The sequence below is a fragment of the Colletotrichum lupini genome, chromosome 1 (genome assembly GCF_023278565.1).
Source record: "Colletotrichum lupini chromosome 1, complete sequence".
Lineage (NCBI taxonomy): Eukaryota > Fungi > Ascomycota > Sordariomycetes > Glomerellales > Glomerellaceae > Colletotrichum > Colletotrichum lupini.
The window spans coordinates 2,909,438-2,924,997 of record NC_064672.1 but is presented as its reverse complement, the minus strand read 5'-3'; the positions used below and the strand labels follow the sequence as shown (position 1 = coordinate 2,924,997).

General features: G+C 54.6%; 7 protein-coding genes across 7 annotated transcripts; 4 read left to right on the top strand and 3 right to left on the bottom strand.

Moving 5' to 3' along the window:
- Nucleotides 1–1,325: 1,325 nt before the first annotated feature.
- On the top strand, nucleotides 1,326–4,737 carry CLUP02_00828 (uncharacterized protein; the record flags this gene model as incomplete). Its single annotated transcript, XM_049279874.1, has 18 exons — nucleotides 1,326–1,505; nucleotides 1,564–1,607; nucleotides 1,736–1,812; nucleotides 1,865–1,987; nucleotides 2,037–2,099; nucleotides 2,165–2,276; nucleotides 2,330–2,390; nucleotides 2,473–2,532; nucleotides 2,585–2,928; nucleotides 2,995–3,171; nucleotides 3,239–3,248; nucleotides 3,288–3,377; nucleotides 3,464–3,584; nucleotides 3,667–3,722; nucleotides 3,793–3,903; nucleotides 4,027–4,413; nucleotides 4,452–4,524; nucleotides 4,586–4,737. The coding sequence occupies 18 exons, from the start codon at nucleotides 1,326–1,328 to the stop codon at nucleotides 4,735–4,737; spliced, it is 2,241 nt and encodes a 746-aa protein (XP_049135831.1).
- A 285-nt stretch (nucleotides 4,738–5,022) lies between these two features.
- Nucleotides 5,023–5,745, bottom strand: CLUP02_00827 (uncharacterized protein; the record flags this gene model as incomplete). The annotated part of the gene is made up of 3 exons (XM_049279873.1): nucleotides 5,023–5,200; nucleotides 5,322–5,635; nucleotides 5,704–5,745. 3 exons carry the CDS (start codon nucleotides 5,743–5,745, stop codon nucleotides 5,023–5,025), a joined length of 534 nt encoding a protein of 177 aa, XP_049135830.1.
- Nucleotides 5,746–7,153: 1,408 nt separating this feature from the next.
- On the top strand, nucleotides 7,154–8,263 carry CLUP02_00826 (uncharacterized protein; the record flags this gene model as incomplete). Its single annotated transcript, XM_049279872.1, has 1 exon — nucleotides 7,154–8,263. One exon carries the CDS (start codon nucleotides 7,154–7,156, stop codon nucleotides 8,261–8,263), a length of 1,110 nt encoding a protein of 369 aa, XP_049135829.1.
- Nucleotides 8,264–8,473: 210 nt separating this feature from the next.
- On the bottom strand, nucleotides 8,474–9,587 carry CLUP02_00825 (HIT zinc finger; the record flags this gene model as incomplete). Its single annotated transcript, XM_049279871.1, has 2 exons — nucleotides 8,474–9,020; nucleotides 9,163–9,587. 2 exons carry the CDS (start codon nucleotides 9,585–9,587, stop codon nucleotides 8,474–8,476), a joined length of 972 nt encoding a protein of 323 aa, XP_049135828.1.
- A 795-nt stretch (nucleotides 9,588–10,382) lies between these two features.
- On the top strand, nucleotides 10,383–11,936 carry CLUP02_00824 (uncharacterized protein; the record flags this gene model as incomplete). The annotated part of the gene is made up of 4 exons (XM_049279870.1): nucleotides 10,383–10,418; nucleotides 10,448–10,538; nucleotides 10,677–11,707; nucleotides 11,814–11,936. The coding sequence occupies 4 exons, from the start codon at nucleotides 10,383–10,385 to the stop codon at nucleotides 11,934–11,936; spliced, it is 1,281 nt and encodes a 426-aa protein (XP_049135827.1).
- A 270-nt stretch (nucleotides 11,937–12,206) lies between these two features.
- Nucleotides 12,207–13,114, top strand: CLUP02_00823 (uncharacterized protein; the record flags this gene model as incomplete). The annotated part of the gene is made up of 4 exons (XM_049279869.1): nucleotides 12,207–12,264; nucleotides 12,387–12,725; nucleotides 12,787–12,886; nucleotides 12,949–13,114. The coding sequence occupies 4 exons, from the start codon at nucleotides 12,207–12,209 to the stop codon at nucleotides 13,112–13,114; spliced, it is 663 nt and encodes a 220-aa protein (XP_049135826.1).
- Nucleotides 13,115–14,130: 1,016 nt separating this feature from the next.
- On the bottom strand, nucleotides 14,131–14,709 carry CLUP02_00822 (uncharacterized protein; the record flags this gene model as incomplete). The annotated part of the gene is made up of 2 exons (XM_049279868.1): nucleotides 14,131–14,267; nucleotides 14,499–14,709. 2 exons carry the CDS (start codon nucleotides 14,707–14,709, stop codon nucleotides 14,131–14,133), a joined length of 348 nt encoding a protein of 115 aa, XP_049135825.1.
- Between the last annotated feature and the right edge of the window lie 851 nt (nucleotides 14,710–15,560).

Sequence of the window (15,560 nt, the reverse complement as noted above, 5' to 3'; positions counted from 1 at the left end):
TTCTACTGTGTGTACCTAATTACCAGTCGGTACCTGAGTACTTCCATTTCTGGATGAGGAGGAAGGAACACTGTGAAATCAAAGAAGGAAGCTCGGGCCCCCGACACCATGCGGAGTGGATTCAAGGCCCATTTTGTTCGGGGCCCATCCATCCAATGACAAGACTTGAAAGCGTTGGTACCACTGGACCCCTTCGACGTCCACGGAACGTTTGAACTTTCCTTCTGCCGAATGATTGGTCACCGTTGCTGAATTCATCCTTCCTCTCCATTCAAGATATCTCAAGACCCTCAGTGGCTCCAAATTCAAGGTGGAACTTGAAAGTGCAGGGAGACAGCTACTACCTTTCTCGGTGGGTGTGGTGCGAGTCTGTAGGTACCCAACGGATACTCATACGTCCCTTGCTGCTCCAGTGGACCTCTCTCCTTCCGAAGCTAGAAACCTACTAGGCCGACCTACGTAGTGACCTAAGTACCTTAGACGGCTTCGATGCACCAAAGGTACCTAAGGTGTTATGCATCCGTAGCTGCCACTGCGCCTTAACGCCAACCTGCCTGACTATTACCTACACTGATATTCTTCCTTGCATTGAGCAGCCCGAACTACATACGCAGTATCCGTAGCCCACCAAAAATCAAGTCAAATCAAACCTCGTGAACCATGTCGTCCGGGGTTGACTCCGGCTCGTTGCTCCGGGTCCAGCTTCCTCATTGCGACAAACATCACCAACTGGCGGTCTGCAAACTCTACCAGCTCAGGACTTGAACCCCAGATGAACATCCCTTTGTACACCAAGACCTACTACTATGCTTCTTCCCACTGTCCTCACGAGGTACGCTGCACTTGTCCGGACAATCTACCTTTTTCAGCAGCAAACTCACTTGCGCCGAAACCCAATACCAACTCACCGATGACGTACGGATGCCCAGTTCGCGACAAGCTCGCCATGGGTCAATCCTGCAGGGCCAAACTCATGCCCAACAAGCTTCTGTCAAGAACAATGCTGCTGGCGCGCGTACAGACATCATTCATGTCTCAAGATAAAGCACTTCAACTTGTGCCATGATCCTCCGGCGCCCATATCATCGCAATTTCGCATCAGCACGTGGTCCGCAGGCCAATAAAGCTTCCTAGCTTAGCTCCACGAGCTTCTGCAGGGTTGCTTTCACCATCAAGCCATGCTCCCGAAACGCACCATCGTTGATTCCTTCACATACTAACAGTCACATTTTACCATGTTTGGAGCGAACCAAAAAAAGACTCCAGGTTTCGTCTCGAAATAAGCGGCATTCCAAGGTGTTTTCTCCAGGAATATGATCCCGGCAATGGCTCTGAGCCGTTCCAGTAGCTCGGGACCCGGATGGTTGCCGGTCATCTTCGGTCGGCATTGGCACGCAGATCTGGCCTCGACATTCCACCAGGCCGGGTTGCGATGCAAGTTGCTCCATCTACGGATATTTCATCAGGTATCTTGCCCACTTTACGGCGGACACAAACAATATTGTGTATCTCTGTACGGAGTACGGTTGCGGCATCTTCATTCATTGTGTCCGACCTCCCTAGACATTTGACGACGCACCGGCCTCAACTCGGACTGTTGGAGCCTGGTTCGAATAAATAAACTTCTGTCAAAAATTGAGCACGGTTCATTGAGAAATTGCCTGGCCATCCCTCGTCCCAAGCCCTTTTCTACCTGAGTATCGCAATAATGAAGAAATGGTACCGACGTCTTCAGCTCCAATGAACCCCCCTTTGCAAACACCAGATCGCGCTACTTGATCCTTCTCCGTTTCACGATGGAAACAATTTATCGTTCGACTTTCTGACACGAAGGATTGGCAACCGGCGCTGACACGGATCGCAGTGGAAATAACGTCGTCGACTAAATTGTGGCCGCGTTCTTGGCATCTCTCCACTGGAGGACCCTTGTCTTGGGCCACGTTCCTGCGCTTTGGCTACGGATATAGTTACGAGTGCCTCCATCAAAGTGTATATCCCAAGCTACCACATGAAGTCCTGGACTCATCCAACATCAGCTGATGACAATATCGCGGCTTTCACTTGTGGTTCTCACGATCTCGCCAGCAACTCGAATTCAAGTCAGTGCAACACAATAGCGCTGGCTCTAGCCGGCCTTTTTTTCTTTTCTTTCTTGCTTTTTCAGGTCTGCAGCGGGAGAACCGCATGGTCGATAAGCGGGCCGATTGTGGCATTGGCCTTCTCAATAGACTGAAAAATGCCAGCCACGGCTTGACGACGGCGTCGTCTGGCGAACAGTACCCGCCTCACTTAGTTATACGGGCTGCTGCTATTCCAAAACCATCATGAGCTGGAATGCCATGCTCTTGTTCAACAAATTTTGTGAGGACCGGCAATACGTATTCGAAGAGGTTGGGTTACGTGTCGAGCTGAGGGACTCGACATTTCGCCGTTGGTGGTTAGGCTACGTCTAGGTCGCAAACCACACATCAGGCCCGGCCCGGCTCCGAGAGAGAACACAAGGGAATTGGGCGTGTTAGCAAAGTCAAAATGGTCAACTCCGGATCAGCAATCTTTATTTCACACACTTGCAGCTATGGCGTAGCAGAATGACTTGTGTGCCTCTAACAACTACGTACGGATACAGGGAATGGAGGGCAGCTTGTGGGGTTCGTACGCGGCAGTTCAGGGTGCCGCCAGCAACACACTCGATGGATGCGTGGCTGCATCGCCAAGCTGCATGATATGGCTTCGTAAAACCCAGCGTAGGGTTACATGGAAGGCGATACGAGGGCAAGACATGCAGACGTGCAGCAAGCTGCACAAGTGGACAACCACATTCCTACGGTACCTCTCTCTCGCGATACCTCACCGAGTCTTATATGGCGTGTTTTGCATAGAGACCTTGCTGCGCTGGGAGCCGCGCCTTTTTGCGATATACGGATTGCGGTGAGAACGGTGAAGTCGGCGGACTGAGTGAGAAAAGCAACAAAGCTCTCTTGACGTACTGTTCAGTTTGTTCGGATGGCAAGCAGAATTTCTTACCAAGGCAAGCAGGCAGTGTTACCACCAACCGAGACAATTGCTGTTGGTCAGACTCAGAGTCAACAGTCTAGAGTCTCGGGATGAGATGCTGCGGTTCTATCCACTGGGTGCGCCTATTCAGGAGATCGCGCCATGGCCGAATCCAGCGTGTGTTGCAGGAGTATTAAGAGATAAGACGACGCTTGGCGGACCATTTGCTGATCATACCCAATAGGATTGACTCTGTCATCAGTTGGGTCTAACAACCTCCCTGGGGGATCGAGTCTTCCGGTTTCGTCTGCATCTGCAGCGTTTATTCACTAACCGTCTGGATATCACTCACTGCCGAGAGCCGCCGATCTTCCTTCTTCTTTGTCTCTGATAATTTCTTTTCTCTTACTTTTTCTCCATCGACTTACTTGCTTACTGACGGTGATTTGGTGATGGTTCCAAGACATAGGCGAGCCCAAAAGCTAACCTCACCATGCTCGATGGCTGGGATATCTTGAGGCTTCAGATGGCGCGGTCGAACTTCTTGTCTGTCGATCTCTCCGTACCCAGCGTGACAGCCCTCGTCTGGGGTTGGAAAGCTGGGGGAGACTGGGGGGGGGGGGGGGGCTGTGACCCGAAGGAACGTGGCATCACCTCCACACCCTCCCGTAGTCGACACCAGCAACCTCAACCCGTTGATCAGGAGTAGGGGTATTCCGCACCCACACGTTGGGTATCCCGCACCCATACTAGGCTCGTTCAAGCAAGTAGTGGGCTGCACGTGATTTCACCGCCAAGCGGCAGTCACGTGTTACGCTTCAGGCGCGCCTTCCTATTGTTTTTGCTTCTATCCGTACGGAGTACATGGACGCGTATTTCCCTTACCTAAACACCTCGTTTTCCAACTATGTTTAACATAGAAAAGGTACTTTTTCCGATACCAAAACATGGGCTCTAGAGACGTATTTCCTCCGAGCAAATCATGACTTCTGAAGTCGTCGTTTTGAAAAACGCGTATAGCCAGTGTTATAGCAGAGGAAGGTGCAGCAGAGGAAGGTGCAGCAGAGGCAAGTGCAGGAGACCAAGGCGGGACGCGCAGAAATTTCCGGAATAATAGTGGCTCCGGGCAAGAAGTGGCTGCTGCGGCGGTGCAATCACGTGCAGCCCTCTACTTGCTTGAACGAGCCTAGTATGGGTGCGGGATACCCAACGTGTGGGTGCGGAATACCCATACTCTTGATCAGAAGACAGAAACGACGCCGTCCAACTCGGTTGTGCGGCGCACATGGAGCCACCGTGCATATCGAGCTTGTCAGGGAACTAGTCACATCCCCCTTTACCCCTTCCCCTGCCGCAGCAGACTTGCTTCTAGCCTCCAGTCTTGACATTTGCAAGAAGCGCACCACAGGCTGCCCTACAGTGACTAACGCCCGCTTATACCCTTCGACACACATCAGAAGCATGTTCAGGCGACAATGTACAAGGCATGTTGGCCATTGTCCTACCCTCCGACCATGCTCTCATACAGAGGTCGGATGGTGAATTGCTGTCGAGGTTTTAGAACAGACAGCGCCACCGACGTCCGAAGAAGTGGTCGAGGTCCTTGCCTTGAGCAGTGAGGAGAAAGGAGGAGGAAGCCGGCTCCGTGTGGTGTCGGTGAAGCGTGCGAACGCCCGGAGACAGTCCCAAAGCGGCATCCGATCACTGGTCCAGTGTAACTCGGATGACCAACAAGGCGTCTAACATGTCGAGCCATACCGCGTTTGTCCGGCCGGTTCATCCAAAAGGTAGGCTCAAGCACCACGGCCATGCTACCTTAATTTTTATTCTTCCCCCTTCAGTCCCCTGTCACCTTATTTTTTGTGGTATATTTTCTTTGCAGGTCACGATCTTGGTCGAATAAGGAATGGTTCGGGCTAGCTGGTGGTGGTGGTCTCCCGGCACCCCAGTTCATGCGCGCCCTTACTCGCCCACAGGCTAGGGCCGATATTCTAATGAAATCACATCGGACTAGTACGGAGAAGTCGGCTATTCGTACAGCAGGAGGTCGTCACGCTGAACATGTTGATACAACACCTCAGACGCAGGGTTGATTGGTGCCGCCGAGAGAAGGAAAGGGACAGGGAAGGGGAAGTACAGGAAAGAAAGAATGGGTCCAGGAGACTGGCGGTGGTATGCAGGTTTGATAGCTTGTCTGTCCCATGCGCTGCGTGCCGACAAGCGTAAAGAAAAGGTGGGCAACCCTCAGAGAACGAAGTGTCCAGGGCCCTCGAGTCCCCATCCTCGCCGCTTAAGGTAAGGTACAAGTCTCCGTCAGGTAAGGTTACTGAGGATAGTAAGGCGAGGTGGGCTGGTTAAAGGTCCAATTCCCCGTCTTACAGCTCAGTGAGGCAAGGCGAGGGATCTTTTGAAGCCTAGTACCTGAAGCCAAATAAGCGGCGCGATGCGTGATGCGTGATGGAGGCGGTTGTATTTCCCAAACCCCACCTGCTTTAACTGCAATCCCGAAAGGCTCCAGAATGGAGAGTGCAAAGTAAAGCTTTCCAAGCATGAAGCCGTTCGAGAATGCTTTTCCATGCTGACGGTATGGACTAAGAATTATGGTATCCCCTGAGATTCCGAGTACTTGTCTGCCTTTGGTCTAAATGGATGCAAATGGTCTCCAATCCAACCCCCATGCATTCATTCCCATCCACACCGGGCCATGACCATGACCAGAACCAGTCGGTCCCTCAAGCCATTAAATACCATCAGAGGTGTCTAAAAATGCAACCTATGGAACGCTCGTGTCTCTCAAGACATCCGTGAAGCCCCCCTTGTGGTTTTTTAATTCTTCACCTTCCCATACCCCCTTCGCAAAGCCCGTCTCTTCTCGCTACCGACCACTTCTCCCTCTCAGTCACTTTTTCTTGTCTCTTCAGCCTTCTCTGGTCTCTCATCTCTTTCCTCGGTCTTTCGCTAGATCGCCCTCGCATTTCTCACACACACACACAAACACCACGCAAAGTCGAGTGTGTTGTCTCTCCAAATCCTTGTTGCGCCAGACACCACCCACAAAAGCCACACCCTCCGTCGTCCGAGTTCAGCCAGACCAGGCTCCCGTCCCATTCTCTGTCTCGCCGTCACCACGCGCGCATACGGAGAGGCATAAAAGAGAAAGACACAGAGAGGAAATAGCACGCTTGGTGGCAGGTCTGAAGTTTGTCCCCGTGAGGTACATATTGTCTGGGACCCTGCGGGACTAGCGACGCACACCACCGCCGACATCTTCTCTTGCATCTTTTCCGCCTTTTTTTATTATTTTATTTTGCTGTCTCTTGTCTCTTCTGTCACTGTTACTTGTCTCTGTTTAATCGACCTTTGCGTGCCTCACATCACACACATACGCACACACATACACAGACACCTTGCCCGACGTTATTCACCACCTTCCAACCGCCGCACTCCGGCACGCACGACACGCACGCACCAATAGCCCCCAAAAACGCAGGTCCAGCGCCTGGGACGTTCCCAATCGCCGACAGGACGACAGGACCCTTGGAACCGCGAAAGGAAGAAGAGCTCTGCGACCCACTTCACCCGCCTTGGTCCAGACGGACGGTGGTGCATCTCGCTCGCTTGAGCCTTGGATTGAGCCCGCGTGCTGCTTGCTTGCTTGTCCGGTTCCTACGTCCCGGTCGTATGACATATACATAACCCCAGGACACCCCGAGACCGCTGTTGAACCCAAGGGTCATTCAACTTTCCAACTGTAGATCCTTCTTCATCTATCTTTTTTCTCTCTCATCCACAGGGGCGTTCTCAACCGGGCGTTCACGTCAAAGGAAAGCAAGCCTCTTTTTTGGCAACGGATGTTACCTACATGACTACTACCCCTGCCAGGAAACAAACAACCTTAACTACCCGACCCGACTTGCTCTGGCGATCAACCCACCCCCGCGTTCTCTCAGTTCACTCAATTATCCACTGGAGCATCTCCATTCATACATAAAAAGCGCCCTCCGTCCGGAAACGCTTTTTGCGACTACGTCTTGTTTTCTAACAAACTCGGCACTGAGCCTCGTCATTCACATTCATTCCGGAATTTCAAAGATTCGAATCTCTAGTTGGAACCTTGATCCCGAGTATCGGTGGAGTAGTTTCCATTTCAGCGATCAACATGTTATACAACATGAGCTACCCTCGTGATCAGCCGACGGCGGCGGCAGCTCAGCCCATCAAGCCAATCGCCCCTCCTCGGCCGAGACAGCGGTGCTCGCAGCCGATGCCCTTCGACCCCGAGGAACTGTCTCAAAAACTCGTCAAAGTCCTTGCCGATCAGAAGCTTCACGCCGAGAAGAGAAGGAGAGCCAGGGCGGAGGCCACCGAGCCGTCCAAACCGGCAGCACCAGCTCCAGCCCTCAACGGGCTACAAGATGGTCACCCACAGCATGCAAGCTTGGCTAGGGAGTATCTCGATCAAGGGTCACTCAAGCCCGGCCAGTCCACCACCACCACCACCAGACCTGCGCAGCCAACCGTAAAGCCAACCAAGGAGAGAGTGGACTCTGGCAGCTCCGCAAGGTCAAAGTCCAAGACGTCCGACGCAGACACCCGCAGCTCCAAGTCTGGCGGAAAGGACTCGTCTTCGAAACGCAAAGGCTCTGACGGTGACAAGCACCGCTTCATCCCACAGTTCGCCGCGGCGCAGTTCTCGCGCACAACGACGACCGAGACGTCGGACAGCAAGGGTCTCGTTCGCAAGCTGTCGAGGACGGCCCTCAGGATTGCCCAAGGCCACCGCGAGAGGCATCAGGACCGCGCCCCCATCACCCACGAACAGATTCCGGAAATGGCTGAGCTGGGCAGCTCCCGCGCGCACCGTGACCGTAACCACCACAGACACACCATTGAAGGACCGCTGGGTGTTGGCCGGGCCGGTGAGATTGACCACACCAGATCTGCCAGGCGGGCTACAACCGGCGACATTCTCCTCCCCTTTGAATCTGGTGCTTCTTCACCATATCATCTTGATGATCCCGAGGCGGCGGATCACAACCCCTATGAGCACCGCGTGGACTGGACCCAAAGCGACGAAGCGCAGCCGCAGCCGAAGACGAAGCCGTCGCTGCGCAAGGCGGATTCCATATGGGCTCTGAAGCATAAACTCGGAGCCCTCACCAGACACGGGCGGGAAGAAAACCACTCCCGGGACAACAGCCCACCGTCCGACACCGCCTTGAGGTCGCCCAAGAGCGGATTCTTTGCGCGATTCAAAGTCAACCACTGAGCTCCGAAAGAAAATTTTTCTCAAGGGAGTAAATAGGACCCTTACCTGATGATCGATACCGTCTATGCATACACGGCGCGGTTTTGCAGCACACTCGCGGTCGAACGCGTGTATACGTACGCCTTACCCAACACAGGGCCGCCGCATAATACACGCAGGCCGCCCGCCTTAATCATACCATAACCCAATCCAAAACCACAAAACGCCCTCTCACCCGCGGTCCTCCGTCATGAGGCGTCTAATCAGCTCGGCATCCTTCTCAGCCGCCTGTTTCCTAATCACCTCTTCCGCCTCGGCCGCCGCGCTCGCCTGCGACATGAGGTGGTTGATGAGCTCGACGTACTCCCTCACGCCCTCGCCGTCCTCGCCGTCGGCGGCCCTGGCCCTCCGCAGCGCCTCTTTCCCCTTGCGGATCCCGACGTCGTGCGTCCACTGCTCCTTTTTCGGGTTCGCGGCCGCCAGAGCCCGCGCCTTCATCATGTCGTTGAGGCTGCTCCCCGTGGACTGCAGTTCCGGCGGCGGCTCCGTGGCGGCGAAGATCTCGAGGAGTCGCGCCTGCAGCGTCGGGTACCGTCGGAAGAGGTACCGGAGCTGGTCCGAGTCGTCGAGGACGCTGAAGGGGTTCCTTGGGTCGCTTGCGGCGGCGGCACCGCCGCTCGGCGCGGGGGGCTCGATGGCGCCCGAGGCGGGTTTCGGCGCCGGTTCGGGATCGGGCGGGTGGTTCTCGCGGTGCGTTTTGTTACACGGGACGGAGCAGCTGGAGGGGAGAAAGGGGAAGCCCGCAAGTCAGTACAGATAATGTATATAACGAGAAACAAACCACGTATAATGAAGAATGAGTACTTTTGAAGAAAACGCCATGGAACAGACTCGAGCATGATTGTGAAAAAAGTACGTACAATGGTAATGCGCAGCGCGTGCACTTGTATTTTCCCTCTTTTTCGTGGCATACGCCACACATCTTTGTCTTTGGCGCGGACGGGGGAGGCTGTGTTGTCGTCTCGTCTGCTGCTGCTCCTGCCGCGGGTCGTGTCTGTGTCGTTTGCGCCGTGGGAGCTGCTGCTGCTGCTGCTGAACCGTCACCGTCACCCGGCTCACCCTCGCCTTCACCCGCCGTCAGTGACGCATTCGCCATCGCCGCCGTCGTAGCCCTCGTCTTTGCCTCGCCGTCGTCGTCGTCGTCTTGTTGCGAGGGGCTCGTTGCGCGGGACCGTTTCGCGGCGGGGGGTCGGGACTCGGGTCCGGTTGCTAGGTCGTCTTGTGCGGCGCGTTTGGGGGATGTCGGGGGGGCGGCGATGGTGGAGGTGTCGTCTGGGATTGACATCTTGGGAGGAGGAGGAGGAGTAGGGAAGCCGGCGGTTCGGTCGACTGTTTCTCGGTTCTGGAGAGGGCGAAGGGAAGGGGGGGGGGGGGGGGGGGGGGGGGGGGGGGGGGGGGGGGGGTGGGGGGGGGGGGGGGCGGGGGGGGGGGGGGGGGGGGGGGGGTGGGGGGGGGGGGGGGGGGGGGGGGGGGGGGGGGGGGGGGGGGGGGGGGGGGGGGGGGGGGTTGGAGGAGGTTGTCGCTGGGCGAAGAACGAGTGTCGTGGGAGAGTGTCCGTTTGCTAGCTGGGAAGTTGCTCTCCGTTGTCGGGTATGTTGCGTCGATGTTCAATGGTTGCTCTCTCGCTCTCCGAAAAGGAAAAAAAAAAAAAGAGTAAATACGGATAAAGTGCTGCCTAGAGACAAGGGTAAGGACAAGCCTTTGCGATTCAGGGTACGGATAGGTAGGTAATGTAAGGTGGTCAAGGATCGAGATAACGTCGTTGGACGCTTTGAGTAACGATAACCCCGCGTTCCTTTTTTTTTTTCCTTTCTGTCTTCTTTCCTTTTTTTCTGCCAGTTGGGTTGCGAGAGACTTCTCTGCTTTGGGCTCCTTTTCGAAACTTTTTTCTGCCGTCTGTCCGTTTGACGATTTTCCGGCGGGGCGTTTTCCTCCATAATACCTTGGTTCCTCAAAACCTTGGGCGGTGAACAGCCCCCTTGACCGCCAAAATAACTTACCTTAGCTGTCCCCGAGCTCCCCACAAAAGCATTTACTTCATGGAAAATCGGGAATTCCACGGACCAACCCGAGGGGTTCCATGAGTGGCAGTTTTCTGCGTCATTCTTCTCCAGCTGTCCGAACCCCCCCCTGGCACTGACTGAGTGGCCCACCGTCCACCGTTCACTGACCCTGACCCCCCAAGAAAGGACAGGGCCCAAAACTGACCAATTCCCGCAGAGAGCTTCGATGATTGGTAATGCAACGCCTCGGAATTGAGAGACATGTGCAAAAAAAGTGGAAAGCTCTTTCCAGTTTTGTCAACCTTTTTCCTCGCGCTGTAATTTGCCTGCTGTCAAAATTCAAAGGTTCCGTCACCGGATGTAATGCCGAGGTGTGAGGTTTGGTAAATTTGTACGGATACGTCTGAATAATCAACATTTTCGACAATACATCTTCCCACAACATTTACGACTTTTCTCCTCACTCTTGGACGACCAAAAACCTTCGCCCTCGACATTGTATATTCGGTCAACAACGACGATAGCGACGAATCATCGGATCGGAGAGACCCCGACGGCCACCAAACACATTAAATCTTTCGCCACAATGTCATCGTACAGAGCAACGAGGACGGCCCTCCGCGCCGTCGCGCGCACATCGAGGCTCGCCACCTCCAGACCCTCACAATCGCGATCCTTCGCCAGCGTACACACCGGCTTCCTCCAAAACAACCAAACATCACAACGCCGCCCGACGACAACGACAAGTCGACACCAACAATCCCTCCAGCGACAATCCCCCTTTGCCGCCCGCACCGGCGCCGCCCGCACAATCTTCATCCAGACCGAAAACACGCCCAACCCAGACGCCGTAAAGTTCCTCCCGAACCACCGCATCCTCCCCGACACCCTCTCCACCCCCTTCATCGAGTACCTCAACCCGCGCTCCACCATCGCGCCGCCCTACCCGTCCCCGCTCGCCGCCCAGCTCATGAACATTGACGGCGTCACCTCGGTCTTCTACGGCGCCGACTTCATCACCGTCAACAAATCCCCCGACGCCAACTGGGCACACATCCGCCCGGAGATCTTCGCCCTCATCACCGAGGCTATCACCTCGGGCCAGACCATCGTCACCGTCTCGGCAGACAAGGAAGGCGGTGCCGGTGCGGCCGCCGACGGCGCCCCCGAGGAGCCCGATAGTTTGGCGTACGATGAGAACGACAGCGAGGTCGTCGGCATGATCAAGGAGCTTCTCGAGACGAGGATACGGCCCGCTATCCAGGAGGACGGCGGCGATATCGAGTTCCGCGGGTTCACGGACGAGGGTACCGTGCTGCTGAAGCTTCGCGGTGCGTGCCGGACGTGCGATTCTAGCACCGTGACGTTGAAGAATGGTATTGAGAGCATGCTGATGCATTATGTAAGTTGGCTCAACATCTGTGGTTCTTGGGAGGTTTCCTGGAGATTTCCTGCAAAGCGCCTCCCGAATAACCGTAGAACATACGTGCTGACGTTGGCATATCCAGATTGAGGAGGTCAAGTCCGTCGAGCAGATCCTCGACCAGGAGGAGGAGATTGCCATCCAAGAATTTGCAAAGTTTGAGGAGAAGCTCAAGTCCCAAAAGGGACCCGAGGCGACCGCGGCATAAACAGTAGCACGCTCGAATGCGATATGAGGAAGACTGTCCAGAAGTGGTTCCCAAACACTTCTCAGAATGACGAAACAATAAGATATCGAGGAGGCGCACGATACCTGTAGAACTGCTGTATAATTAAAGAGAAACGTTTCATCCGGCTTCAACCCGGTGACGGAGACAATACCCACTACCAAAAGCGTACACTGCTATTCCTTCATCGCAGCCTCGTCCACGTCTACGTAGGGTTACGCCAGCCTCGCATCGTCGAGGCGTGCACAGATAATGAATGACCTGGTCCGAGACCTACCTCGCAAACCGCTATCGCTGAGCCTCGTGTTCGGTCGGATATGATGCCTCACTGACCCGGAATGGGCTGCGTCGCCTCGAACGTAAAGAAAAGAAAAAAAGTCAAGTTCCGAGCCGGGGCCGGTCTAGGTCTAGATGGATGACGATCTGGGCGAGCCTATGAGGGCCTGTTGCGCACAACCCTACCACCGGCGGCGTCAAGTCAGATTGCAGAATTCAGACAAATGCCGTCGACAATGCGAGTAAAGATCATCCATGGCCTGCTAAACCCTAGCCAGCCGCGTTCGAGATCAGTATCCGTCGTAACGAAATGCGCAGGCCCAGCAGGGTTGGCGGAGGGTTTTCCCTATTGCCCTCGTCCTGATTGGACTCTGGCCCCAACCAAGGGTTGCTGCAGCGGATCAGGGCGGGGGGCCGGGGGTGGTCGTTTCCGTACAGGAACCCCTCATCGAATCATCGAAACCCCTCAACTCTTTTGCGTCTTGACGTCCCACGGTTGAGCAATTCTGAGAGTGGTTTTAACGTTCACGCCCTTTCGTCTGCCGTACCTCATCAGAACGGCTATCTCCGCCTTGTTTCCCACCCCTCTTTCTCTCCTTAAACAGGCCTCAGGAGGTCAACGGCCCACCGAATTCCTGGCTCGTCTTTTCTGCTCGGTCAAGTTTAGGTTCCTTGACTTCCGCTGATCTCGTGCCGCATCTCCTCATCATCATGCCAGTCTGCCGGGTGCATGCCTGTCCCGTCTCTGCCTCCGCACCGAGTACCCCCAGTGCCCCCTAGAAAACGATTGGCAGGCCCCTGTTGACGTCGCTACAATATCGCAGTACAGAATTAGGTACGAACAGCAACCCATGGTATTGATGCCGACTTACACTGTAATCTGAGGCAGACCAGATGCAAGAGCGGAACAGTTGCGGTCGCGCCAGGTGGGCCAGGAGAGGACCGATCTTGGAGACCCTAAGTATCCGTCTTTAGTTGCAGTAGCGCCGCTTGGTGGGCAGCAACTTCGAAGAAACCCAACATTCCAAGGTCAAACTTCCAGATGATTCCCTTCAAGATCCGCGTACGGATAGGTGCTCCCAGGTTGTGAATGTTTGACGTCCGCTCAGACGTTTTTCTGGCCACTTTTTGACTTCTGGCTTCTTGGGGAGCCGTTGCAGCAGCCGCTCACGGTTGAGTTTAATGACAAGATGATAATCCGGGGTAAAGCCCCCTGGCTGATTTTGACTTTCGCCCTCCATCGGTGTCGTCGATCTCCAGTGACGGTGCGGTACGTTGCGTTTCGTTGCCGTCTTTGATGGTCGCATTTGTAGACCACCAGATCATCCTATCAACTGCAGAGAATACCTGGGTATATCTCGTCATCTTCGTATACGTGATATAGGTCGGGTTGCTAGGTCTCAAGCTCGGCGCATCGTCCAAAACTGAAGCGTGACGCTCAGTCTCACTCTTACCAGGGTGTGGTTGATAGACAAGCTGCATTTCAGGAGTAGAAAGGTATTCAAATGGCCAAAGGAAACCCTTCAATGTCTGATGCGTTCATATTCTCCTCATAGCTGGTCGATGGAATCGAAATGCGTGATTCTGCGCATCTAGTAGTGCGTCGGCCTAGAGGCGGAACCTCATCCGTGGTCGCATTTATCTCAAAGACGCACCAGACATTGTCTCCGCCCACCGGTTGCCGGCAGTGCGTTCCTTCATCGTCGCCAATACTGCTTACCTGGGTTTACATCTGATTCGATATCGAAAGCTCCGACCCGTGCCATACGCCTAGAGTCTGGATGATGCCACTGTGAGGTCAGTGAGACAGTCAAATCGAAGAAGCCTTTGAAGATGAAGGAGGTTAGCTTGAGGATGGCGCGCGTGACATGCTGCAGCAGCCCGTTTACTCCACAGATCCTTACCCCTCCTCGGTCTCGGAGAAGTGCCCTGAACCCAGACCTTCATCGCCAAACCTTCTGCCTGCATCTGCACATGCACCTTTGCCTCTAGTGGTGCCTCCCTTTGGCATCAGAGATGGTAGGTAGTTATAGTCTCCTATAGGTCATTGACCGGCGATACTCAGTGCAAAAGCTGGTCCGTCATCTCGTGGGTCGTAGTCCTCTCCCCCTTTGCCGGTAGTAGCGGCCGTGGCTCCAGATTTCTCGCATCATGGCACTTGGGACCTTGACTCCTCTTCAGCTGATACTTGTGGAACAGGGTCTCAGCAACTTCGAGGCGTCTCATACTGATATTAAGTGGCGTAGACTGAAAGACGTTTCCTTGTACCTTGTCGCCTTGTTTGTATCGGAACGTGAGCCCACGGACATTCGTAGAACATGGATCTAGTGCGGGGTGGTGAGGGATGAGGACCGATGGCAAGCTGCAGAATTACAGCCACCCTTGCAACTTTCAACGGCAAACCTCCAAACTTTCCAGGGACATCGCCATGCGAACATCGACCGTGGCTCCCGCTGCCGTACAAAGTGTTCCCGGACATGATGGCGCGTGCTCTATGTTGCGTTCAAGAAACAGACGTGTTTGGATCACGACTGTGTCTCACGTACGTCCGCGGCCTAGGCCAAGTAGCAGAAGGGTGAGACCCTGCAACGGCGAGACCACCAGATGTTCTTGGGCACTTAGGACGATGGATGCAGTCAACCGGTTGGCTGGCTCGACTTGCTGGTGGTTCGAATATGCTCCTCCTGATTGCAGCGCTATGCCACCGCTGACCGAAGTTGGACTTGGCCATATGTTGATCAAGGGGCGAAAAGCCGCTAAAGGTTGGAGGATCGGCGATGGGCGAATGGGCTCAGCCTGTTACAGCCGCATAGAGGTCAGATGGCCACTTCATGCCCGGAGGCTGAGGGAAAGCATGCAAGAAGAAAGCTGCAGTGTTAACGGCATCGTCGGGGACCACTCTGACCGCAGGTAGTATCCATGTCGGCGATCCGGAAAAGCTCGTTCCTCGCTCACGCTGGTTTTCCTAGTTGTTTCTATAGTATAGTTTCGCTGAATGATAGTCGCATCTTTAGAAGTTGTTCTTAGCCCTCAGATCCCCCCCCCGGGCAACGGAAGAATGGTGGGCCGAAGGGAACATCGGATGTGCAAACATGACGGTAGCGCCGGAATATATAGAGACAAAACCTTCAATGTAATGTAGGAAGTACGTCGCGCTGGCGAATATATGAAGTATATGCGTGTGCCGCCGTCGACTGGGGTACATGGGCGTACTATGCAGACGTATCACACAACGCTTCTCTGCAGGCATGGCATGTCATGAGCGGGGTGGTGGTGATTGAGGTGATTTGTAGTTGTAGTACTCGAAAGAATCTTATGCGCAAGTGCCAT